Source organism: Ahaetulla prasina, chromosome 2 (genome assembly GCF_028640845.1).
Source record: "Ahaetulla prasina isolate Xishuangbanna chromosome 2, ASM2864084v1, whole genome shotgun sequence".
NCBI classification, from domain to species: Eukaryota; Metazoa; Chordata; class Lepidosauria; order Squamata; family Colubridae; genus Ahaetulla; species Ahaetulla prasina.
In genome coordinates, this window is record NC_080540.1 from 164,395,425 (window position 1) to 164,422,801 (window position 27,377).

At 44.1% G+C, this 27,377-nt stretch overlaps 1 protein-coding gene across 1 annotated transcript; it reads right to left on the reverse strand.

Moving 5' to 3' along the window:
• On the reverse strand, window positions 1-27,340 carry LOC131192135 (integrin beta-7-like). The gene is made up of 13 exons (XM_058170996.1): window positions 27,139-27,340; window positions 26,219-26,389; window positions 24,406-24,647; window positions 20,925-21,083; window positions 18,300-18,395; window positions 17,858-17,947; window positions 14,560-14,703; window positions 14,156-14,349; window positions 12,375-12,517; window positions 9,722-9,929; window positions 4,665-4,867; window positions 2,521-2,690; window positions 1-296 (listed from the first exon to the last, which is right to left on the reverse strand). The coding sequence occupies exons 1-13, from the start codon at window positions 27,251-27,253 to the stop codon at window positions 213-215; spliced, it is 2,019 nt and encodes a 672-aa protein (XP_058026979.1). The 5' UTR covers window positions 27,254-27,340; the 3' UTR covers window positions 1-212.
• Between the last annotated feature and the right edge of the window lie 37 nt (window positions 27,341-27,377).

Below are 27,377 nucleotides of genomic sequence, written 5' to 3' on the forward strand. Positions count from 1 at the left end.
TCAACATGTTACGTGTTTCCAAGCACAAAACACACTATGCCAAGTAAAAGCACAGTACAATAAAGGTTTTATTTGTTGACCACTTTGAGAGTTTGCCAGACATGTTGATTCATTATTTCAAACCCATTTGAGATTGAGCTGGTGATGTAGGTCAAACTACATCTAGGGCTTGCTCAGGGGAAAATTCTCATGCAGGTGTCTCTCCTCCAAAGTCATACAGTATCTTCAGCTGTTGGCACAGTATTGTCAAGTTGTGTTTGCAATGTTTTCATAACCATTGTACTGAGGGTTGATGACTGTTGTGGTAATAATAATAAAAAAGGACCAATTAGAGAACACCCACAGAACCATCAATAACATTTTTAAAGGAATCCAGTTTACTAGAGAAGAAGAAAACAACTCGCTACACTTCCTGGACATCCTGATCCATCCTGAACAGCAGAGAGCACAATGGCAAACTAGAAACGCAAGTCTACAGGAGAACCACTCATATTAGCTAGGTGCTCTACTACTAAAGCAATAACCCAACCTCCCACAAGAGAAGTTGTGTAAGGACTTTTATTTATTTAAACGACCTTATTTAAACAAGCCCAATCACACCGCAGTAACCCAGAACAGAAGGAGGAGATGGAGCATCTATACAACTCATTCCAACAAAATGGATACTCATGCAACTTTATCGAAAAGTCCCTGACCACTCGACCCAATACAGCACAACCAACACAAACCCTAAAAAAATTACACTGCCATACATCAAGAATATCTGAAAAACCACAAATAGACTACTACAACCACATGGAATCAGCGCAGTACACAAGCCAACTAAAGCCCTTCAAAACATCCTAAGCAAACCAAAAGACCCAGCAATCCCAGAAGGAAAAACGAGTCATCTACAACACACAATGTAAGAATTGCAACAACCACTATGTAGGACAAACAGGCAGAAGACTGGCAGAACGCATCCATGAACACCAACTGGCAGTCAGAAGACATGATAAAAACGCTTGAATATCACAATATGTAGATAGATTTAACCATAGTTTCAATTGGGAAAATGTGATAGTCCTAGATCAGGCCAAGTCCAAAAATGCCAGGGAATTTCTAGAAGCCCAGCACTCTAACAAATCAGCCATCAATAGACACATAGGCATTAACAACTTCTATAGACTATGCAAAAGAATCAACCAGCCCAAAAGAGAAAAAAGACTCCAGCACCTCTCCACCAGTAATCAGCACTCAGATCAGCATAGATTAACTCCACGGTCAGCTTCTCCCTCTGCAAGTGAGGTCATCTTTGAAAAGGCCCGTTCCCTACTTCCCCAGAACTCACTCAGAAGCTATCTCAGAAAGGAGGATTCATACGTTTTTTTTTATGCTATGTTGGTGTGACACACTGAACCACATACTAGCTAATCTACATCTAGAAATTAGGATTCAGTAAACTGCAAATAGCAATTTGCCTCTAGAAGTAACAACTTGCTTCCAGACATTGTGAACGCTCCAACACTGGAAGTTTTTAAGAAGAGATTGGACAATCATTTATCTGAAATGCTATAGGGTTTCCTGCCTAAGCAGGAGATTGGACTAGAAGATCTCCAAAGTCCTCTCCAACTCTCCTCTCCTCCCCTCCCCTCCTCTTCATTACCTTCAGAGCGGGATTGACAGAGAGAAAGTGTCAATTCCTAGAAAAGCAAGAGTTGTCTGTGTGCTTTTGTGCAAAAGATCTTGATAGTTTGTGCTTGAGTTAACTGAATTGCATTAAAAGGCCTTGAGGCACCCAAGCTAAATTTATCTCAGATAGACTCGGTTGCTTTGTTAAAGCTATGGCCATCCGTGTAAAGCTGAGTGGAGCTTGGGGCCGTATAAGTCCTGATTATACAAACGAGCAGAGGAGAACTATAGTCCAACTGTCAGGAGGATGCCATGCTGCTCATGTCCTCAATGGTAGGTAGAAAAACAGCACTTCTCCAGTGCTTGTTCTATGGTTAAGAACAAGCAACAAAATGCCCCTCCTCGTATGCTTGCTTGAGATAAAGATCTATCTATCTATCTATCTATCTATCTATCTATCTATCTATCTATATCCCATGTCAGGGATCTTCAACCCCTGGTCCATGGACCAGCACCCGACAATTGCATGCCAGTAACTGGTCCACATAAAAAAGTGAAGCCCCACCTGCGGGATGCAGGCAGCATATGTAATCATGCCCCGCCCCTCATTCCATGGAAAAACCTCTCTCCATGGAACCGGTCCCTGGTGCCCAAAAGGTTGGGAGCTCCATCCCTATACTATTTCAGACCTCTAGTGATGAAGCACCCACAACTTCTGAAAGCAAGTTGTCCCACTGGCTGTATGCAATGTGCGAATAATATACACATTTTACATTTTCCAGGAGGAAGAGGTCTGTCCTTCATATTTTCTGCAGGTGTTTCCCAAGGTGCAAAAAAGCCTAGTGATGGGTCAGGTTTGTCTCTCTCAGGATGGCCTTGCAAGTTGAAGATGCTTCGAAGGGCACTGACCTGAGGCCGCATGGCACTTTTTCGTTCTTTTTCAAGGCATCTGAACTTTCTCCGGTCACAGATCTCCACAATGCCACGGGGCACGGCAATGAGAAACACCCCTATGCTCACCACAGTCAGCGCACTCATTAACGCTGGCATCAGGTTCGGCTGCCTGGTGGAATCTGGCACTGGCAGGAGAGAAAGAAAAGAAGCACAGGAGTTTTATCTAAGTTGCCAACACTCCCACCAGGAATTGGAGAAGCTACTTTCCATTCCTTTGCGATTGAATGTACTATATTTTACCAACAAAGAAATAAGGGAGACTAGTACAGCTCTATTTCAAGCTGTTTAGCTCTCATCAACTAGCCAAACCCTTTCTGGGATTCGAACCCGGGCTGCTTTGAATCCCAGAAAGAGTATGGCTAGCTGATGAGAACTAAATAGCTTGAAATAGATCTGTACTAGTCTCCCTTATTTCTTCGTTGGTGAAATATACATTCAACACAAAAATAGTTCGTCGCAAAAGGCGACTGCCTACGCAGGCTCCTGGATTGGGGCTGAAAGGCAAAAGCAGAAACGGAAGCTGTCCCATAGTTGGGTGGACCAGGTTGCCCTGATAGACAGGTCTCACAAGAAAAAACACTAGTTCCTTTGCTATTTCCTCCCTTTTCTCTCTTCCATTGTAGCCATGTGTCCTGTGCCTTGCTATGCAGCATCTATGCTCACCTTCCCATAGTAGGGCTTCTTCCTTGTACCAAGATTTAATGGTGTGGTGTTTTTTTTTTTTGCAGACTGGAGGATATCTATTTGGGAAGGTTGTTTTACACCTGCCTACAGAGCTAGGCTTGTCAAGTAATGTGGTGGGATTTGCTGGAGACTGTTTTTCAGGAGTGAAGTTCTGCCACCACTCTCTCTCCTTATAGTGCTCTGCTCCCCAAAGAGCAACACTGGCCAAAGAGCAACACCCCGAAGCTTGTCATGTCTGCTGATGACATTTCTCTAGTATTATCATTAGAATAGAATAGAATAGAATAGAATTTTTTATTGGCCAAGTGTGATTGGCTACACAAGGAATTTGTCTTGGTGCATATGCTCTCAGTGTACATAAAAGAAAAGATATGTTCATCAAGGTACAACATTTACAACACAAATGATGGTCAATTAAATGTCATTCTTTACAGAATAGAAGAACATAAAAGGGGGTGGGGTCATTGAAGAGCCAGCAATTTTCATTTTGGCATCAAGAATTATGTGCTAGATTCACCCACTGCACCAAGTGCAATATGCTTAATTGTGATGGCCAGTCAACCAAAGATTTGCCAGAGCTAACCAAAAATAGAGCCCAGCCATTATCCTCGTTCGTCTTTGTGTATAATTGCTAGCAACAAACTGCCATCTAGAGCAGTGGTGGGTTGCTCCCGGTTCGGTCCAGTTCTTGAGAACCGGTAGTAAAAGTGGTGGGAGGCTCTGCCCACCCGCCCAGATGTCATCATGGATGATCTGCGCATGTGCAGGAGCTTCTGTGCATGCATGCGCAAGCAAAGCGAGAGCATGAGCACGCTTCCATTGCGAACCAGTAGTAAAGGTAAGTAGAACCCACCCCTGATCTAGAGCCAATACACTAGAATTTTTTTTGATTTTTTTGCATAGATTTAATCATATCAAAGGGATATCGAGGGGCAAATGATGTATGAAAGCATACAGGTTAGATTTATGCATTACACTAAGGCATAACATGACTTACTTCTGTAGTTCAATGGGAAAAATTCAGTGAGTTGTGCTTTATTCAGCAAAACATGGTTAACAAGCAGTTGGTTTAGAAATTTGATTCTGCCAGAGCTCCTCATAGAGATGTACACAGATTTCCCTTGCCTGATTTAGCATCACAGGTTGCCTAGCACAGGAGTCTTCAACCTTGGCAACTTTAAGACTTGTGGACTTCAACTCCCAGAATTCCTCAGTTGAACTCCACAAGTCTTAAAGTTGCTAAGGTTGGAGACCCCTGGCCTAGCATATAAGCAGATCTTGGGTCTGGATCCCACCAGAAACCCAATCTCTCTCTCTCTCTCTCTCTCTCTCTCTCCTATTTTTCGTCTCAGGAAAAACCCAGCAGTGTAGAAGAATAAGAGGACATACTTACACTTCTTCCCTTGGCAACTCACCTTTTCGGTCATTCACCGTCAGGAGGATGCTTCCTGTCTTGTCCTTCTCAATGAGGTAGATGAGGAGGTGCCCATCTCCTCCCTTCATCTGGCACCATCTCTCATCCACAGGGGCCACCAACATTCTCACCGTTTGGCTGCAGGAATTGCTACAGTTCTGACTCAGAGGTCCGGTTCCAAAAGCTTTGCACTCAGCACAATCCCTGCCAACAGATGTGCAGAGTTTTTTTTTAAACTGGGGGCTTTTATTTACTCTTGCTTAGCATAAAGTATGCCCCCCCACACACACACACATCCAGACACCCAAATGCTGCTAGCACCGATGGAGAACGGTTTGATCACCAGGGCAGTTACTGCAGTTAAATGCGATTTAACCAGTTGGTGATGGTGGGGTGGAGAGATTTTTTTCAGATTCCTTTTTTATATCATGAATCCCTGGGGACAAAGATGAGCACGTATTCTGAAGGTGGTTTTTAATTTGATTTGCCTGAAGTTGTAAACTCTGATTAAGACCACTTATAAGTCTGATGATAAACAAGCATACCGTATATACTCGAGTATAAGCCGATCCGAATATAAGCCGAGGCACCTAATTTTACCACAAAAAACTGGGAAAAACTATTGACTCGAGTATAAGCCGAGGGTGGGAAATGAGGCAGCTACTGGTCAATGTAAAAAATAAAGATAGAGCCAAGTAAAATAACATGAATATTTATTTGAACGAAAAACAATAAAAGTGCAAAAGGGGGAAGGAGGATTCCCAGCTTTAGAAAATTTAGAACTACGCCGCCTTTGGTATGACCTGAGCATAGCTCATAAAATTATCTGCTACAATGTACTTCCTATCAATGACTACTTCAGCTTCAACCACAACAATACACGAGAACACAATAGATTCAAACTTAAAAGTGAACCTCTCCAATCTAGATTGCAGAAAATGTGACTTCAGTAACAGAGTTGTTAATGCCTGAATGTGCTACCTGACTCTGTGGTCTCTTCCCAAAATCCCCAAAGCCTTAACCAAAGACTATCTAGTATTGACCTCACCCCATTCCTAAGAGGTCTGTAAGGGGCGTGCATAAGAGCACCAGCGTGCCTACCGTCCCTGTCCTAATGTTCCCTTTAGTTGTATTCCTTTTATGTATTCAATTCATGCTTATATTTATATAATTATTTAATATGTATTTGACAAAATAAAATGAATGAATGAATGAATAGAATAGAATAGAATAGAATTTTTATTGGCTAAGTGTGATTGGACACACAAGGAATGAATGAATGAATGAATGAGTGAGTGAGTTACTTCAACAACATTGTCTCACAGAAATTGACAATACAACTGCAAGCATGAAAATGAGTCCTCCTTTAGCTTCCAAGGGACCAGGGTGCCTCTGAAGGTCAGTGCTCTAAGCACTAAGAACCCAGCACAAATCTAAGCCTGTATGCACACCAATAGTGAAAATACCCTGCACAGTGTCTCTTGGCAGAGAAGGTTAATTTTCATAGACGTTGGGGTGGCTCTTTTTTTTTTTTTTTGGCAGGGCAATAAGGGTCTCTAATATCATTAAACCCAAGTGTGAGGAAAAAGACAGCAGCTAAAATGTTAAGGCCAGTTGTGTGACCTTCTCCAATACAGTTGGCCTGGCTGTTTGCCAAAACTTAAAACACCCTCCCATCCCCCCTCCCTGCTAAAGCTTCTTTCTTAAAACAATTGTGGTCTTTGCCTTTCATGTCGCTCAACCTTTCACCTGCCAGGTTCCTAGCCCTTCACCCTTGACCCACTGCTGTGTTTGCTTAGCATTGTGCCAATCGACTTTAGAAGTCTGTGTGTGTGTGTGTGTGTGTGAGAGAGAGAGAGAGAGAGGGAGGGAGGGAGGGAGTGCAAAAGGGGGAAGGAGGATTCCCAGCTCTAAACAAAGGGAAATCCCGGAATGCCAGCGAAGGCGGTGCTCGCTCCTCCTCCCTTGCTCAAAAGCCCCAATAACCTTCACCAGCAAGGCAGACCCCACGGGAAGGAAGGACGGGCTGACTCACCGAGCATCTGGCTGAAGAGCAGCTGCTCCAGGTCGCCCAGCACAGTGACTACTAGCTCGGGATCGACCTTCAGGAAAGCCTTCTCCTCCGTCGGGGCCCCCTTCCCGGCCGGTTGGGTGGCCGGTTGGGGCGGCCGGTTGGGGCAGCGCCACCAAGAGAATGAAGGACTAGGCACACAGGCGCACACACACGCCCAGCTTCTGAAGCACGGAGGAGAAGAAAGAATGAAAGAAGGAGGAACGGCCCTCCTTTCTCTCTCTCTCTCTTCCAGCGCCGCCAAGAGAAGGGGACTGGGCACACAGGCGCGCACACACCCAGCTTCTGAAGCACGGAGGGAGAAGAAAGAATGAAAGAAGGGGAGGAACGGCCCCTCCTTTCTCTCTCTCTCTCTCTTCCAACGGGAAAACGCTCTTTCGCTTGCGGGGGAGAGGAGGGAGGGAGGGAGGTAGGTTGGCTTATTCAACCCTTCCCGGCTAGCCATCCAGCCCTTCCCAGGAGAAGGCGAGGAGTTTTGGGCGAGCGACCTTTTTGCTAGAAAGCGGCAGCGGCTGCCCCGACACCACCAGTTGGGGCGGGAGCCGGGTGAGCCGCAGTAACTCCCGCCAGGCTATGCATTGGCGCGGGGAAGCCCTGGCGGTGCAGTCCTTCTCGGCTGAGGGAGGGAGGGTTTCCCCGACCGCGCGAGCTCGCCGCCGCGAGAGCCACCCCAAAGGCCAGAAGAAAAGGTCATTCCATCGGAGTAATGGAGCGAAGGCTCCTTCCTCTCCCGCCTTACCCATGCTGTGCGAGCCCGGCTGGGCTGCAACCCCGCCGCCGCCGCTCCTTCCTCAGCCTCCCGGGGCTCGCGCTCTAGCAGCCGCCAAGCTCAGGCCGGACTCGGCAGCTCCCCATCAGCACTCGCACGGCGCGATTCGGGCAGGAGGAGTCGGGCTCGCTCCGTGGCGGTGGCGGTGGCGGCGGCGGAGGCGGCGGAGGCGCCACCGCCACAGAGCGAGCCCGACTCCTCCTGCCCGAATCGCGCCGTGCAGTGCTGATGGGAGCTGCCGAGTCCGGCCTGAGCTTGGCGGCTGCTAGAGCGCGAGGCCCGGGAGGCTGAGGAAGGAGCGGCGGCGGTGTTGCAGCCCAGCCGGGCTCGCACAGCATGGGTAAGGCGGGAGAGGAAGGAGCCTTCGCCCATTACTCCGATGGAATGACCTTTCTTTTGGCCTTTGGGTGGCTCTCGCGGCGGCGAGCTCGCGGTCAGGGAAACCTCCTCCTCAGCCGAGAAGGCTGGCGGCTCCCCTGCCCAGCCCTCTCACTGCACCACCAGGGCTTCCCCGCGCCAATGCACAGCCCGCCAAGTTTGCGCCGTCCGCCCACCAGACACGGGAATGGGGGCCGGCCTGGGGGGGGCAAATCCCGCGAGACCTCGGCGGGCCTGCTCCCGTCCCTCCCATGGAGTCCGCTCGTACCCCTCCTGTGCGGGGTTCCCGAAGACGTAGACTCGAGTATAAGCCGAGGGGGCGCTTTTCAGCACAAAAAACGTGCTGAAAAACTCGGCTTATACTCGAGTATATACGGTATATACATACAAACAGTGGTGGGATTCAAGTGATTTACCAACCGGTTCTCTGCCCTAATGATTTCTTCCAACAACCAGTTCATCAAACTGCTCAGAAAGTTAACAACTGGTTCTCCCGAAGTGGTGCGAACTGGCTGAATCCCACCACTGCATACAAACCTAAAAGGGGCAGATTTTTAACTCACGTAATTATAATTTAGAACAATACAATTTGATCACATAGAAAAAATTCCTTCTGTAATGAAGCTCTAATGGTTCAATTTGCTTATTAAATGGGGTGAGAGTTACAAACAAAAACAGAAATGCAGGCTGATACAGTATCATGAAGACACGATTTGTTTAGTGACCATCCAAAGCTACAATGACACTGTAAAAAGTGACTTACAACCAATCCTTGTCCTCACACTTACTACCACTGCAGCATCCCCACAATTATGTAACCAAAATTTGAGCACTTGGCAACTGGCAGGTGTTTATGATGTGCCCTAGGATCATGTGGTTGCCATTTCCACTGATCCAACAAGCAAAGATTATAAAGGAAGCTAGATTTGCTTAACAGCTGCATGATTCACTTAAAAACTGCAGTGATTTACTTAACAACCATGGCAAAAAAGATTATTAAAAATCAGGTGTGACTCACTTAACAGCCACCTTGCTTAGCAATGGAAATTAATAGAATAGAGATAGAAATAATACATTAGTAGAATAGAAAATAGTGGAATGGAGGAATGGAATGGGAATGGGAATGGGAATAGAATAGAATAGAATAGAATAGAATAGAATAGAATAGAATAGAATAGAATAGAATAGAATAGAATAGAACAGAGTTAGGAGGGAACTTGGAGGTCTTCTAGTCCAACCCCCTTACAATTGTGGTTGTCAGTCAAGGATTACCTGTAGTAGCACAGTAAAGCCCAATAAAATCTTTCTAAAGCTGGCATCTTCTGAAAATGCTAGGACAGCAATTCTAAATGTTATCAGTGTGCTGTCTAGGCATAGAAAAACTCATGGAGCCCTCCAGTTACTTGCTAATGTCCCCCAGTATGTCACTTAAAATGTGGTGGCAACCTTGGATGATACTCTAGAGACCATGCAATTCAGTAGATTCATACAATCCCAGCAACCCAGCTTTTGCAACCCTGTTTTAAGCTATCCCAAGTGCCTGGTCTGTCTGCTTCAGGGATGCCCACTGTTACTCCAACTAAATGAAAGGATTTAGAATGCCAGCTTGCCCAAGGAAACTTGCATTGTGCTCCTGTGTGGTACTGATGAACAATTGAAAAGTGCAATGTCATTGGCATTGAATCCAGTCAAGGTAAATGGTAATGGTTCTCTCTTTGACTTGATCAAAGCAGTGACTGACAATGAATTTTGCTGAACGAAGCCCTCCTGCTTAAAAGAAACTATGAACAAGCAGCCAGTCTCTTCCCTCCATCCATTGGCTCCCTCCCCTCAGCCTCACCTGTGCACTTCACAGGGCATCTGGTGGTCAGCACAGTGGCTGCCCAACCACCCAACGTCACAGTGGCATAGGTTGCAGACGCAGTGGCCATGCCCATTGCAGATCTTGCCCTCTTGGGTGCATCCACTGGTATCCAGGCTGCACTCACACGCGCTGCCAGTGTAATTGGCCTGGCATTGGCAATGGCCACACTTGCACTGCCCGTTACCTGTTGGCAGAAGGAGACAAGCACCATAATGGAGTTCTTTCTGTTGTGGGGAAAATACCCACTTCACTAAGCCATCAAAGTATTTGGAGAAAGATGCAAAAAATATCTTTTATTGGCATTCAGGACTACGGGTAAGTCCTGGTTAGTGCGAGTTCAAATAGTGCAGTAATTGATTTAGTGCAAATTATATATTGATATCAGGTCGTATTTAATGCAGGACAAAATTGACTTAATGCGAGGCAAATACATGTACAGTTGAAGCTAGCACATGCACCGTGGTCTTTGGGTTTTAGATGCTAACACACACATCATGTGTGCAAAATGGAGAAAAGAGCAGCTCTGTTAGAAGAAAGTAGGAAAAAAGAAGAGGTTAATTTTGAAGAGTTAGAGCAGAATACAGTAGATAGAAGATATGCTTTGACTATGGATTTATCCTCTAGTTCAGGGGTCTCCAACCTTGGTCCCTTTAAGACTTGTGGACTTCAACTTCCAGAGTTCCTCACCCAGCTTTGCTTAAAGGGACCAAGGTTGGAGACCCCTGCTCTAGTTTGTCCTTGTTCACTTGATTTTTTAAAATTGTATTAATAAATCAATATTCTTATCAACAGGAACATTTAGAATTTTTTTAAATTATGCTTTCTACTATATATCGACTGCGACTTCCATATATATTCTTTTAATCTTTTATAGTTCGTCGATAAAACTTTCACAAATTTGCGTTTAAAAAGGTTCACTGCCTATTTCCATCAAGCTGGAATCGCTTAATTTTGTTTGCCATAGAAATATCACTTTGAATAATGCAAAGCTGAGTAATGGGACCTTTTTGTGGGATTCTTTATCAGAAGAACTGGGGGGGGGGTCGCACGCAGGGGGGTGGGCGCATTGAATTATGGGTGTGGGCATGTGCGCGTGATCTCCCCCCGCTTTTGGCAGAAAACGGCAAAAAGGTTAGCCATCACTGGTCTACTCCGTGTACAACATTTTCAAAGCATTCATATAAAGGAGAATATTTGTAGCTCAGGGTTGAAATGGCCGATACACAGACAGGAACTTGGACAGCCAGCCAGAGAGGCAGAAGGACAGACTGACATGTGGACAGACAGATAGAGAAACAGACAGATGGACTGAGGGACATACAGTGCTAGTGATGATGTTACTTAGTTTAGTTGCAATAAAACGTCTGCAAGAAAACCACCAAGCTCAGACCGCAACAAGGACTCCTCATAAAGGAAAAGTCATAGATAGTGACTTATGTATCTTATATTTATCCAGCTAATGGCTAATGAGATGAAAGTGCCCATCTGTCTGTCTGCCTCCTTGTGACTGTATGTCCCCCTAGTCCATCCGTCTGTCCCTCTGTCCGCCTATGTATCAGTCTGTCTTTCTGTCTTTCTGGCTGGCTGTCCAACTGTCTGTCAAGTTGTTTGTCTGTGGATTCATCTATCTGTCCATCTGTCGATCTATTCATAACCATCCGTATGTCTGTCTGTTCACCCTTCCATTTGTTCATTTTTTGTCTGTCCATCCTTCCCTCTCTCTCTTTATCCACCGGTTCATCCACATCGGTCTGTCCATTTGTCCTTTGTTGTTGGCCCATCTAGCCATCTGTCTGACTGCTATCCATCTCTTCAACAGGATGTTTGTCCATCTGTTCGCCTGCCTTCTCTCCATATATGTCTGTCTGTCTGTCCGTCTGTCTGTTTACCTAAGTGTCCATCATCTGTCTGCCCAATAGGCTGTCTGTTTGTCCATCCTCCTGTCTGTATGTCTGTGTGGACAGATAGATAGATGGACAGACAGACAAACACATGGACAGACAGTGTCCAGAGTATATCCATCTGTCCATCTGTCCACTGTCTGCTGATGCAGTCTGTCCATCTATCCATTATCTATTGCCTGTCTATTCACCTGTGTGTCTGCCTGTCTGTCTGTACTTTCATCTCTCCATCTATCTATATGTCGGCCTGTCTATCCTGTCTGCCCATTTTTCTACCTGTCTGTCCTTATATTTCTCCATCTGCCCATCTGTCCTTTTGTGTGTCTGTCGGTCTGCCTGTCCATTCATCTATCTATCCAACAGCCTGTCCTTCTGTTCATCTGTCTCTCATCTGTATATCCATGTGTCTGTCTGTTCATCCTTCCATTCATCCTTCTGTCTGACCATCCTTTTGTTTATGACTCTTTCCATCTGTGTGCTGTCTGTCCATCCGTCTGGTCTGGCCAGCCGACTGTCCGTTTTGTCCATCTGTCATTCTGTCCGTTCTTATATTTATTTTTCTGTTTGTCCACTGGCGATGTTGCCTACTTGGGAAATTAACAGGCTGCAAGCAATCAACAAAGTTCAGACAGAACCAAGGCCTCTATGGTTCATCCCTGAGCTACATATATTCTCTTAAATTGGAGAGTAGTAGTACCTTTGATCTTAAAGGAACCTCATGTTTTTACCTGCACAGAGTTGCCCGTTACGTCGTTCGCAGGCAACGTTGTCACAACTGCAGAAGGGCCCACTTGCTAGGGCCACACCTTCTGAACCAAGTAGTTCTTCTTTCCTGCAATCACAGCGCCGGCCAATATAGCCTTCATGACATCTAGAACAGAGAGGAGAAATGGGCCGTGGAGAGGAGTCAAAGACCATTTCTAAGTCAAGCATTGGCTTGCATGGTTTCATCCTCACCAACCTTCCTACCTCTCCATGCTGGCATAGCTACAATCCTTCAATTATGATTGAAGCTCGGGTTAATCCTTATCTAAGTATTAGTAGAAGAGGGGAGAAAAAGAAAGGAGAACTCTGCTAATGCTGTGACAGATAGTTGTTATAAATCAATCAATCATTGTTTTTCAACCGTTCTTCAAGACTTTCACATGAAATTATCTCTGTAAATTCAGAACTCATGCTGAATTAAATAAAACTCTCTTCCTTTTAAACTCAGAGAGATTTCTGAGTGCAGCTGCCTGTTACAAACGGATGCTTGAGGTCTGCTCTTTGCTTTGTCTGTTTTCCATTGTATGATCTTTACTCCAAACACTACTTCAGGTGGCACAATCAGGCATCTATCCACCTTCAAGGGCAAACAGTAGAGTATTTAACATGGACAGCTTCGGAGGACATCCCTTCTTAGATCAGTTTGAGGGGGAAATGCCTTGTTAGGGCATGGAATAACATTCCAGAGGTAATGGGTTTTCAGCCCCCTCCAGATTTTTCCATGGGAAACTATCCTTTAAAAGAAAACACATTTCAAACCAAATGTTTAAACATATATGTGCCTCGATCCTACGTTTATTACAAAAAAACGAAATAGTCTCTGCCTAGACTTATGTGTGAAATCAGGATTATAGAATAGAATAGAATTTTTATTGGCCAAGTGTGATTGGACACACAAGGAATTTGTCTTGGTGCATATGCTCTCAGTGTACATAAAAGAAAAGATACGTTCATCAAGGTACAACATATATATATTATATATATCATATTGCCATATCAAGTTTTTTTTTTTTCTAGAGTGCGATCAGATACTTTTTTCTTCACTGAATTTTATAGCGAGAAGATAAATGTGAGATTTGGAGTTGGTCTGAACAACCCCTTTGAAACGGTTTTAAATTTTGATTGCACAATTTGCATTTGGTCAAAAAGATGGTTTAAGCAAAAATATAAATGAATAGAAATTGCTAGAAGTAATATTGCTTTATTCGGTAGTTTAAGTACTTCTTCTGAATAGGAACTGCTACTCAGACATGAAGATTTCATTTCTTTACTCTTCTCAGAGAAGTTCTCTAATTAGGACTTCCAGGAACATGCTCAAGGCCTGAGGGCCAAATCTGGCCCTCAAGGTGCTTAAATCTGGCCTGCGGGGCCGGCCTGGAAATAGAAAAGGACCGGCCCACAGTGCCTCTGGCAGCCAAAATGGGGCACGTGGGGGCAATGTGCGGCCCCCATGCACCACGTTTTCCGCCTGGGTGGCCTCCTGTAGCATTTTGCCGGCCAAAACAGTGTTTTGTCCATCATAACTTCAAACAGTCACCAAGAGATCAGTCATAAATTGAGGACTAACTGTAGATCATTTTACCACTTCATGAAGGCAAAAGAACAGATCGTGAAATCAACATTATACTACTTTATTGCAACATTTCTGACCTGGACCTTATTCCAGGCAAATGAATTTCACCCCTGCTATTATGACACAGCAAGGCAGCTTTATAAAACACAGTGAAATAAATCATATAAATACCTGCAAATGCCACAGGTGAGGTTGCCATGTCCACCAGAGCAGTGGTGTGCATCAGGCTGGGTGTCTCCACATTGGCACTCACAGGCTGTTGACAGCTCTACTTGGACCTCCTCTCCCACTCCTAATACTCTCAACACCAGCTTCTGGGACTCAGGCAGGCAATCGGTTGCCATTATCTTCACTGTGAATTGCACCTTGGGAAGATAGGGAAATAATGAGAGGGGCTCCATCAACTTCCCTAAGTGATAAATCTGTGACAATCCAGATGTTGCCAAATTCCAATTCCCAGCAACTCTCTATCCACACTTAGACTGGTAGATCTGTAACACAGCAACCTCTTTAAGAGCTTCTCCTGAGACATACAGTATTTGGAGCCATCAGAAGCTCTTGACTTAAATACTCACCATCTGGTTGACAGACACGTCACTGCATTCTCCACCCTTTGCCTGCCCAAAGGTTTCTGTGTCTCCACAATGGGAGTCATAAGAAATAGAGATTCCAGGCGGAAGGTCTGAGAAATGTCCTAATTTCACTGTGGAGGCAAGACTCTGTGGAGAAACAAGTAGAATCTGTTATGAGTAGGGTTATGACTCGGATGATACTACGCTGCAAAGCAAGGCAGAAAAGGAGACCCAGTGATTATGGGGGGGGGGGCTGTGCTTCAAAACTCAGCTCAGCTATTTGCTTTAAGAAAGTCACAGTTTTTTGGAGTATAAGACACACTTTCTTCCCTCCTAAAAGAGGCTGAAAATCTAGGTGCGTCTTGTTCTCCAAATGTAGCTTTTTCAAAGCTTTTTTTCAGCCCTAGCGAGGCGCTAGCAACTGAAGCGCTTTCCTGCTCCCTCTGACTCTCAGCTGTGAAGGTTTTTTTTCCCAGCCCTAACTAGGCGCTAGTGAGTGAAGCGATCTCCGTGGTTTGCCTGCTTTTCTCATTGCTTCTCTCTCAGCTGTGCTTTAGAAGCTGTCTTTTATCCCCAAGCAGGGGATAAAAACCAGCAAACTAATGTGCTGAAGCTGACCAGTCCAAAACAGAAACAGTATGACAAATATTAGCCCCCCTGTCCTGCAGGAGCTCAACATAGCATATACCGTATTTTTCGGAGTATAAGACACACCTCCCCCCCCCCGTCCAAAAGAGGGTGAAAATCTGGGTGTGTCTTTATTTATTTTATTTATTTATTTATTAAACTTTTATACCGCCCTTCTCCCAAAGGACTCAGGGCGGTTTACAGCCAATAAAAACATACACAAAACAAAAGTTAAAAACATAATTAAAAAACTGATTATAAAATGGCATAATAAAGTTAAAACTAATACAAAACCATCATAAAACAGAGTTTCAGAAGTTTCAGAGGCAGAAAAAAAACCAAGGCACAGAGCTCACAACCAAAGAACCTGATACTAAAATTCACCTCTGGGAACAGCTGATTGGGGGTATTCCAGGAGGGCGATCTACCTGCCAATCAGCTTTTTTCTTATTTTCCTCCCCAAAAATTAAGATACGTCTTATAATCAGGTGCCTCTTATACTCTGAAAAATACAGTAGTAAATATGACTATATATGGCATGAAAGATCAGGTTCACATGTGAAGGTTCAATGAAACTGATTTATTGCTAATTATGTCTATGCACAGGAATTTTCTCAACTAACTGCACGTGCTTGGAATTAGGATAAGGTTCAATGGGATTTGGACTTAGTTCATTTGTGGCTACACAGGTATTCTAGCCTGATCCCTCTTTTAACTCCAACCCAGGTTCTGCCACTCCTGCTTCTACACAGACATGTATAGCATATAGGGATGCAATATAGCATCCTAGCATTCTTCAACCCATTTCCTCCCACAAAAGCTACCCTCTGAGGTAGGTGGAGCTGGGAGAGAATATCTAGCATAAAACTGAGTTTCCACGGCTGAGGGTGAAATAGAACCTGGATCTCCCCAGTGCCAATCTAACATTTTAACCTCTACACTGAGATCTTATATACCTAGCAGACGACCCTCACTCTGTCAAAGACTTTGAAGTACTTATATCAAATAATCTAAGTGCCAGAGCTCACTGTAACAGCATTGCTAAAAAATGCATTAAGAGTTGTTAACCTAATCTTGCGTAGCTTCTTCTCCAGTAATATTGAACTGCAAACTAAGTCATACAAAACTTTTGCCAGACCAATTCTTGAATACAGCTCATCTGTCTGGAACCCACACTGTATATTGGACATTAATACAATCGAACGAGTCCAGAGATATTTCATGAGAAGAGTCCTCCACTCCTCTGCTCGCAACAAAATACCTTATGCCACCAGACTCGAAATTTTGGGTTTAGACAACTTAAAACTTTGCCATCTTAAGTCTGACCTAAGCGTAGTACATAAAATCATCAGCTACAATGTCCTACCAGGCAATGAATACTTCAGCTTCAACCAAAACAACACAAGAGCACACAATAGATACAAACTCATGGTAAACCGATCCAAACTCGACTGCAGAAAATACGACATCAGTAACAGAGTGGTCAACGCCTGGAATGCATTACCTGACCCTGTGGTTTCTTCCCCAAACCCCCAAAACTTTAACCTTAGACTGTCTACTGTAGACCTCACCCCATTCCTAAGGGGTCTGTAAGGGGCATGCATAAGAGGACCAGCGTGCCTACCATCCCTGTCCTAATGTCCCCATTTATTTGTATCCATTTCATGTATTCATAATTATGTTTACACTTGTATCGGTTATCAAATACATGCTTGACAAAATACAAAATAAAATAAAATAAATGTTGCAATGGCTGAGAAAGGGGAGAGAATTCTGTCCTGGCCACATTCCTGTTTTATGCATGGATGTGGGAACACTTTTCTTCCAGTGGCCGACTTGGTTTGCATCAACTCAAAGGTGAAGCAAAGCATGGCATCCAGGCTCTGCCTGTTCATTCAGTTGCCTGCATGTGATTATTTTACTTCTCTTGCACTTGGGAGTGTTTGAATACAAGCAGTGGTGGGATTCAGCCAGTTCGCACCTATAGGGGAGAACCGGTTGTTAACTTTCTAAGCAGTTCAGAGAACTGGTTGTTGGAAGAAATCTTATTTTGTTTTGTTTTTTCCACTTTACAGGGCTAATCCTATAAGGAAGGCAGGAAGGAAACATTCTGATGGTGTTTCTAGCCTAATCTTTATTGCCCTGCCTACAGAAACTGCCTCTCTGCTTAAGCCTTAGTACATTGTAACAGCTAAGGCGAAGCGCCCATCGACGTGAGTGACGTTGAATTGGCCACGCCCACACAGTCACATGACCACCAAGCCACGCCTACCCAGCTGGTCATTAGGGCAGAGAACTGGTTGTTAAATTGTTTTAATCCCACCACTGAATGCAAGCCAAGATAACTAACTTCTAAGCAGGATCCCTCTCAATTTCACTCACTCTTGGATCTGAGAATATCCAAAAGAAACTCTGACAATTTGCCCTAAGCTAGAAGAACTATATGAGAAAGCCTCCTCTAATGTATAATCGATTCATAGGGCTCAGAGTGCTTCTAGGTTATCTCCCAACTACGATAGCTTATGAAGTCTACTTATTTCCTATTAGAGCATGAGCAATGGGTGCCTTCAGGTCATTTTCTGAGTAAAGCTCAAGTACACGGTGTCACTGGAAAAGGGGTCTTTCCCCTGATCAGGATTAATTTCAGATGAGCCAGGCTACTGCATGTCCTCACTTTATAGGCGTCTTCTATGAGCTGCACCACATTTCTGGAGTCCGACTTCAGTTCCCCCACCACTGACTTTGGAATAAGCTTGCTCAGCTCCTAGAGAGGAGAGGAAAAGGTGAGTGGGAAATTCCCAAATAGTCCAAGTATAACTCCCTTCACCCCACCAGGGATGAAATCCAGCAGGTTCTGACAGGTTCTGGAGTGGAAATTTTGAGTAGTTCGGAGAACCGGCAAATACCACTTCTGGCTGGCCCCAGTGGGGTGGGAATGGAGATTTTGCAATATCCTTCCCCCAGGAGTGGGGAGGGAATGGGGATTTTGCAGTATCCTTCTGCTGCCACGCCCACCAAGCCACACCACTCCCACCAAGCCACACCCACAGAACCGGTAGGGAAAATTTTTGAATTTCACCCCTGCTCCCCTCCCGACTCTTCAAGTCAGCAGTCACCTTATACAAGGATAGCCTGGAACTAGTCACGGCAAATATGGGCTGGATATTAGATTTGGACAACACTTCAGCCAAGTGCCCAACAGAAGGATAGTCCTGCAAAGAGACAGAGGCTGTGGTTACAGGGGCAGATGCTTTTCTTCCTGTCCCTCCTCATTGGTGTTGTTTTTTTTCCCCCAGGAACCTCCCCTTCCTTAAATGTTTATGGAGATTCTCAGTCATCCAGGTCATGGTTGTCCCAAAGGTGCTTTTTTCCCCCCAAGAGGCAACTGGACTTTTCTTTGAAGACGTTTCGCTTCTCAGCTGAAGAAGCTTCTTCAGCTCTGACTGGATGATGGGGAATCCCCTTCCTTCTCATCAGGACTTCAAGTAGAATCCAGGAGCTTTGCTGCCCTCCCTTCCAAGCCAAATGTTGTGAATATACTCTCACCCTCCAAAAATAAAAAAATAAAAAAAGCAGAAGCACATGCAGCAATTAATTGAATTTGCGTGATTTACCTCAGACTTCTTCAGGGCGTTAAATTTTAAAATCTCTTCAAAGATCATGGCTAGAGCCAGAGCACTAAAACAGAGCGCGTGTTTTTTTGTTGAGGCTCAGTTCAGGTTCAGTTCAGCCCCTGGTATCTCTGATGGATATGGGCTTGAATAGAAAGACAAGAAAAAGCCATCCTCCAAAGCTTTAGAAAGCCTCTCTCATATGGCCAAGTATTAGATCACAAGGACTGAGTCAAAATCAGATGCTGCTGTGCATAGGTTTGGTGCTTTAGTGCTAAATTGGACAGAACCAGAGGTGGGTTTCAGCAGGTTCTGACCAGTTCTGGAGAATCAGAAAGTTTGAGTAATTCAGAGAACCAGTAGTAAAAATTCTGACTGCCCCCCCCCATCTAGTCTCTGCCTCCCAAGTCCCAGCTGATCGGGAGGAAATGGGGATTTTGCAGTAACCTTCCCTTGGATTGGAGATGAATGGAGATTTTACAGTATCCTTCTCCTGCCATGCCCACCAATCCATGCCCACAGAATTTGTAGTAAAAAAATTTGAAACCTAGCACTGGACAGAACATAAATACGACAAATATAAATAAATACACATCCACTGTCAAATTACCAGTTTATTTCCACTGTTCTCCTATCTACTATGGAGAAATAGGGAAGACCATGACATTGCTATTCCCTATTCCATTCTTCTATTAAGTTTTTTTTATATATATACGGATGTTTTTATATTTGTGTAAGCTGCCTTGAGTCGCCATATGCGAATAGACAGCAATATACGTTTTCTAAAATAAATAAAATTGTGATATTGAGCTCGGTAATATACAAAGTTGCGGTGGGGAGGCAGATGTACAACTGTCATTCTTGGTGACAATGATCCCATTACCAAACGAAGGGCTAAAGATATGCTCATAGAGTAAGCCAGGGTTAGGCAACCTGACATGCTCCAGATTTGGGTCAACTCTCATTGTTGCTTATTTTTATTGTGTTGGGGAAGGCTAATGGAAGTTGTTAGTGGACTCTTCACTAGAGTGTACTTTAGTGGACTTACTACTTCAACAAATAATCTTACATCCAATGTTATTGCTCAAAACATTGGAAAGTACAACTAATATTCACTCCCTTTTCCTTGGCTAATAACTAGACGTTGCTATGAGGAAAACATGTTTGATTGTTGTCTGATAGATTCAGTAACCCCAGATATAGGCGTGGTAGACCATCCAAATCACCCATTGGTCCACAGATTTACCTTTCTCCCTGTTCTTCCTTCCCCCGTTGACTACACAGCCCCAAGCATTTCCACCATGGAGGGACTTCCTCACCACTTCCCTCCCACAGAATTTCAATCAATAGGGGCTGGCAGATATTTCAATCCTTTTGTTCTCTCCATATGCCAACTGGGTCTGAGCAGAGGATTTGGGTTCTGCTTTCAATACAGCCTGCAATCTGATGCACGAGAATTCAACTATTCAACTGGAGTTGAAATCTAATACACCCAGAAGATACCAGGTGTTGAGAAGATCGTGGCACTGAATTGTTCAGCATCCCTAAGAGTTTCGGTGTGGTAGACACTGTGCTTTCACTTATTTTCTAAGTAACCTCAGTAGCTTTTCAAAAAGAGCAACAAAGATGATTAGGGGACTGGAGGCTAAAACATATGAAGAACTGGGTATGTCTAGTTTAATGAAAAGAAGGACTAGGGGAGACATGATAGCAGTGTCCCAATATCTCAGGGGTTGCCACAAAGAAGAGGGAGTCAAACTATTCTCCAAAGCACCTGAGGGTAGAACAAGAAGCAATGGGTGGAAACTAATTAAGGAGAGAAGCAACTTAGAACTAAGGAGAAATTTCCTGACAGTTAGAATAATTGATAAGTGGAACAACTTGCCTGCAGAAGTTGTAAATGCTCCAACACTGAAAATTTTTAAGAAAATGTTGGATAACCATCTGACTGAGATGGTGTAGGGTTTCCTGCCTGCGCAGGGGGTTAGACTAGAAGGCCTCCAAGGTCCCTTCCAACCCTGTTGTTGTTGTTGTTGTTGTTGTTGTTGTTGTTATTATTATTATTATTATTATTATTATTATTATTATTATTATTATTATTATTATTATTAAGATGAGAAAGGAACCTACATAGAGGTGACTTTTGCTATATACGCCATTGGCATCCAGGTGGCAGCGGCCATCATTGGGCATATGTATCCCTCCCAATTTTCCATCCCCTGCAGTGTGGAAAGTGCCATCTGAAGTGAAAATCAGCAGACTTGTCACATTACGCCAGCCAATCTGCTCCTGGAAAGAGAGAACAAGGGTCAAGTGAATTCTCCCACATTCAAAACAGCAACTCCACTTACATCAATATTTTCGAACTGAACACTCATTCGCGATCTCTCAGGAGTGCTGCATATTCAGAAGAGGTTAAGACATGAAATTCTTGGTTTAGAAAATTTAGAACTACGTCGCCTTCGGTATGACCTGAGCATAGCTCATAGAATAATCTGCTACAATGTCCTACCTGTCAATGACTACTTCAGCTTCAACCACAACAATACACGAGCACACAATAGATACAAACTTAAAGTGAACCGCTCCAAACTCAATTGCAGAAAATATGACTTCAGTAACAGAGTTGTTAATGCCTGGAATGCACTACCAGACTCTGTGGTCTAATTCCCAAATCCCCAAAACTTTAACTTATATACTGTTGACCTCACCCCATTCCTAAGAGGTCTGTAAGGGGCATGCATAAGAGCACCAGCATGCCTACCATCCCTGTCCTAATGTTCCCTTTAATTTTATTCATTTTATGTATTCAATTCATGCTTAGACTTATATATATTATTTAATATGTATTCGACAAAATAAAAAATAAATAAAAATAAAAGATGCATTTGAAGAAAGCTCAGATCAAAGTTCAAGATCTGTTAGACCTACCAATATCAAACCTCAGGTTTTGTCACTTAGTTTAATTTTTAGAAAAAAAGGTTTCCAACAGAAAATGTGGAATGCCGCAAATAAAACTAAGATGGCAGTTACCAAACTTTGAACAATCAGACTGTGGGCTGGCAATGAAATTTTGTGAAATTTTGCTCCAGATTGAGAAAAATTAGGAGTGGTTTCTGGTTGAGGATCTATGGTGGCGTAGATATCCCTGATACCAGGATGGCATTGCTGCAGCCAGTGCAGTCTTTCCGGGTAAAGGAGAGATTGTGAGTCACCCTACTTGCACTCCGTACAACTGCTCCTCATGAAGAGATGGCAGAAACTGAGGTCTCTTGATGGCAGACTCATGAGTTGAGCAGTGAGGAGTCAAGGGCTTCTAATCAAGCTCACAGTCATAATGCAGCTTATATGGATACAAGGTTTGTGCAAGCCTCAGTTTCTTAAACACTTTCGGATGTAATTAATTTACAGATAAAGAGAGATTGTCTGAGTAGCAGGGTAAAATACTTCCACTTCGGTGAGTCAACATTCTTTCTGGATTACAAAGGTATTTAAAGATTTTTAAATGTTTTGCGAAGAGTCTAACAAGAAGTAGATACAAGGGTGAAATGCTCCAGGTTTGGAACGGATCGCCCGATCCGGTAGCGATGGCAGCGGGTGGTTCGGAGAACTGGTAGCAAAAATCCCTGTCCCCCCACCCCATGCCCAGATGAGCCGCGCGATCATCAGAGGGTTTTTTTTTACTTTTAAAAGCATTTTTTCCTTTGGCCAAAAAAATGCTTTTAAAAGTAAAAAAAGCCCCTGATGATCGCACGGCTCAGCTGGGTGCTAGCCAAAAAATGTGGGTGGGGAGTCCGTTTTTTCCTCCCAGCAGGCTTCCTTAGGGAAGCTGAAGCTTCAGGGAAGCTTCAGGGAAGCCTGCTGGGAGGAAAAACAGGGTGTGTGTGTGGAGGGATTCATTTTTGAGAGAGAGAGAGAGAGAGAGAAAGAAAGAAAGGAGGCAGGGAAGGAAGGAAGGAAGGAAGGAGGAGAGGAAGAAGGGAGTACAAACCTGGCACTAGACGCAGCTTCAGAAGATAATCCAGGGCTGGAAGGGACCTGGAGGTCATCTAGTTTAACCCTGCTCCAGCAGGACACTGCTAGTGAGTTTCTGTCCTTTGATACCCCAGTCACATGGTTACATAGCCACGCCCACCCAGTCACATGACCCACCAAGCCATGCCCACCAAGCCACACCCACAGAACCGGTAGCAAAAAAAAATTAGATTTCACCTGAGTAGATATAAGTTTAAAACAAAGGGAGGGAGGGAGGGAGGGAGGAAGGAAGGCTAGAATTATGGTCTGCATAATTCTAGCCTCGTAGCTGCCTAGTGGATTTAGAGAGCCTAAGAAGTGTCCAGAGCAAGGAAGGAGATGTATTCTTTTCCACAGGAAAAATATCAAAATATTTTTTTCTTTGGGAGTAAGTGAGAGGGAAGAAACTCCTGGAGAATGTCCTGATTTTGCCATGGGAAGAGAATAGTCACAACTTTGTATGAAGTAGTAAAATATAAGCAGTTACCAAACCTGTGAGGGGGGGAGGCACAAATAATAGGGGAATATAAATTTATAAAATTTGACATGTAGAAAAAACAGCTAGAGAAAGAGGTTTCTTTCTAATTCTCTCTCTCAGCCCTGAAAAGAAAGTTAATAAAAATAGAATCAACCCTGCTTAACTCATAGTTTGATCTGTTCTGGCAGGACTGTTTATTTATTTATTTTTATTTATTTATTTTGTCACAACAATATATGTAGATATCATACAAAAAGATTATATAGTATATAAACACATATATGAGTAAATATAAGGAGGTATAAGCATATATATATATATATATAGGAAGGAGAACTGTTCTGCTGGTTATGAAAAGTTAGAAAAGTTAATGGTATTAATCAGTTGAGGCTTAGTAGACCTTACCTTGAAAGTTGAATCCTGGATAAATTGTGAAAATAGAGAAGGAAAAGGCCTTATTAGGATGGGACCTTTCTCACTGTTCTCCCTAGCACAGGGCAACATGGGCACAATTCATACGAGCATCTCAAAGGGCAGAAGGTTACAAACATCTCAGTAGTGGGTTTTAAAACCCGGAGCTAACGGTTCACTATTGATAGTGCACGGGCGCGTGGGCGCGCTTTTTTTTTTAATTTGAATTTATATCCCGCCCTTCTCCGAAGACTCAGGGCAGCTTACACTGTGTTAAGCAATAGTCTTCATCCATTTGTATATTATATACAAAGTCAACTTTATTGCCCCCAACAATCTGGGTCCTCATTTTACCTACCTTATAAAGGATGGAAGGCTGAGTCAACCTTGGGCCTGGTGGGACTTGAACTCACAGTAATTGCAAGCAGTTGTGTTAATAACAGACAGACTTAGTCTGCTGAGCCACCAGAGGCTTTGCAAGCACATGGCGCTTCTGCGCATGCACAGAATCTTCTGCACATGTGCAGATCATTTTTGATGATGTCTGGGCAGGTGGGTGGAGCCTCCTGTCATCGCCACTACCAGTTCGTCTGAACCGGGGCGAACCGGGAGCAACCCACCACTGAAACATCTGGGTTGGAGGTACCTTGCTAGCAGGTGCCCCGCGGTTATTGAAGACTGTCTGCTCGGGGCTTCTGCTACACTCACCTTGCAAATGGCTGCTTGCATGATAGCATCAAAGCCTCCTTCTGCGTCATCCAGGTTGGCTGAGATGCGCTGCTGACCGACCCTGCTCTCAAACTCACTGGCGTTCTCAGTCAGAGCGAGCACGTGCCTAAAGCTGAACGCTGACTGGCAGTTCTCCTTTGGGATTAGGCAGGGATGTTTCCGCTTGGAAGGAACCATATTGACATAAGGCAGCACGGTCTTGTCCACAAAGGCACCGAACCCTGTAAGTAAAAGATCTTCTGTCTTCCTCATGTTACCCTTCCTCATGTTACCCTTAAACCCCAGTTCTGAGGGCTTTACAAACTCCTACAAGCACATAGATAAGGCTTTGGGAGGTGGGGTGAACAGATCAGGGAACAGATCAGATAAGAGACAACTTAGCCCACAGCTGGATAGTGGGCAGGGCAACAGGCTTTGAAGGGACCCTCCTTAGGTTCTTGGCCTATAAAGGAGATGGCAGGAGAATTGCACTTTCACGGATGCAAGATTCTGTTAATGTAGATTTATAATAAAGTGGAATAAATTTATCTGGTCATGTTTCCTGCCTGGCCTACTTGGGAAGGCTGACATAGAGTTATCAAAGGGTGAATACAAAGTGGGATTCCCCAAAAAACTAGGGCAAGACTTAGAATTTAAAAATAGAACCTCAAGGGAATGGAGGGGAGGGAGGGGGTAGGAGGCAAGAGGGGGGGAAGGAAGGGGGGAGGAAAAGGGGAGGGAACTAGAGAGAGGGGGGAAGAAACATGCAATTCTAACAGTTCCAATGAATTTGCAATGCTCAGATCAGTTTACAAGAGTTACAAAGAAAACATTCTCATCCATGGGATAAAGCAGTACAAAAGCCCAATATATGACCCTATAATGAGCCATGGTGGTGCAGTGGTTAGAGTGCAGTACTGCAGGCTACATCTGCTGGCTGCTGGCTGCCTGCAATCTGAAAGTTCAAATCTCACTAGGCTCAGGGTTGATTCAGCCTTCCATCCTTCCGAGGTGGGTAAAATGAGGACCCAGATTGTTGGGGGCGATAAGCTGACTCTGTAAACCGCTTAGAGAGGGCTGTAAAGCACTGTAAAGCAGTATATAAGTTTAAGTGCTATTGCTATAAAGAAAACTTTGTAGGTACATGCTAGTCAGCAGGGATGCAAAATCTTTTTATCTAGTAAAGATAAAGAATTCAGATGCTAGGCAAGTCCTCCTCACTTCATTTTTAAAAAATATTAAACTAAATGTATCCAAAATCAAAATAAATGCTAGTTTTCATGTATTGTTGGGAATGCTGTTTACATCTTTTCTTCTAAGACTTAAACCAATCTATGATGCTTTTCCTAGATCTTCTGTGTTTCCCTGTTCAGAGTTCACTACATACCAGAGGTAAAATGCTCCTGGTTCGGACCGGATCGCGCGATCCAATAGCGATGGGGGACGGGTAGTTCGGAGAACCGGCAGCAAAAATCCCTGCCCCCCTCCACCGCCCACGCCTCGCTGTTACTCTTCTCTGTCCCTGAAGCTCTCAGTGGTGATATAGCTGAAAACGACCTTAAATGACTGTCGTGGCACTTCAAAGAGCCGTATTACAGCTGATCAGTGCTGTAGGCGGCTAGTAAACCGGTGCCTCTATTTTTAAAGAAGGTAGACCAGAGCACTCCCAAGTTTTGTATATTTTATTATTTTTATTATTTATTATTATTGGCCATGCCCATTCAGTCACCTGACCATCAAACCACGCCCACCAATTAAGCCATGCCCACAGAACTGGTAGGGAAAATTTTTAGATTTCACCCCTGCTACATACCAATCTTCACTGAGGTAGTCACTTTGCGCAGGGCAGCCATCAAGTCACTTCCCAGTTGCTTGATCTTCTCCAGGTCATCCTTCATGGAGTAGGACAAGTCCATGAGGTAATAGAGGTCCACAGGATAACCCTCAGCCCGTTTGAAGCGGACAGTGAAACTCTGTTCCTTTCCTACAGGCACAGAATCAGAAAGGAGGAAGGAAGGTAAGAAGATGTGCTGGCCTAGGAAGGGATGCGGAGAACCTCCCTATTGGCAAGCAGATCAGGCAATCAAATGTTCTTCAGATTCTTCAGAGTCTGGAGATTCTTTCCAATAAAGGTACTGTGAGAAGCTACCACCCTCCCTTCTAGAAGAAGGAAAAATTTTGAGAAATATTTTTTAAAAGGCAGGATAAAATATTTCCCCTAAAAGAGAAATACAAATCTTAAAGGAGACAGAAACTCAGAGCCACAGCTCCCTGACCCCAAGCAAATACTGAGCTGGGGCAGCTTTTAGAAATCCAGGTTTGGTAATCCATGACTCCCTGCAGCAAAATCTGAACAAAGGCAGATTAGCCCTCACCCAAGAGTCAAAACAGGGCAAAGCCATTAATTATTGCACCACCCTTAGAAACTTCAACCGAACTTAGTTCAGACAACCTATAGAGCCAGCTATGACCCATACATGACCCATACACAGCCAATAGAATACATGTTGTTGCACAGGAACAGGAAATTCAAGTGCAAAGCCCAAGAGAAGGTATAAAAAACTCTCACTCTCAACTCCATGTGGTCAGCTGCCCAGAATCACACGTGCTTGATGGTTCTGCTTCACCAATAAATGGACCCTCTTTCCAATCAGCCTCCAGCCTCCATTTTGTCTCCAGTGCCTTTCTCCCAGTTTGAAACTGAACCAGATGGATATTACTTACAGTACTTACCAGGCCGAAGTTGAAGAACTATTCTTTGTGGTGACAGTTGGGTGATGTTTTCATGGTAGATGTTCTCTCTCAGAGGCCTGTCCTCCAAAATATGCTGCTTGCCTTGGGGATCCATGATCTCACTGGCAAGGCAGCCACGATGCTCCAGCTCTGGCCGAGGGGCACAACGCTCTGCATCAGATTCTCCTGCTTGCACAAAATCCTGGGAAAAACGAGGAGACAGTTGTTTGCAGTGCTGT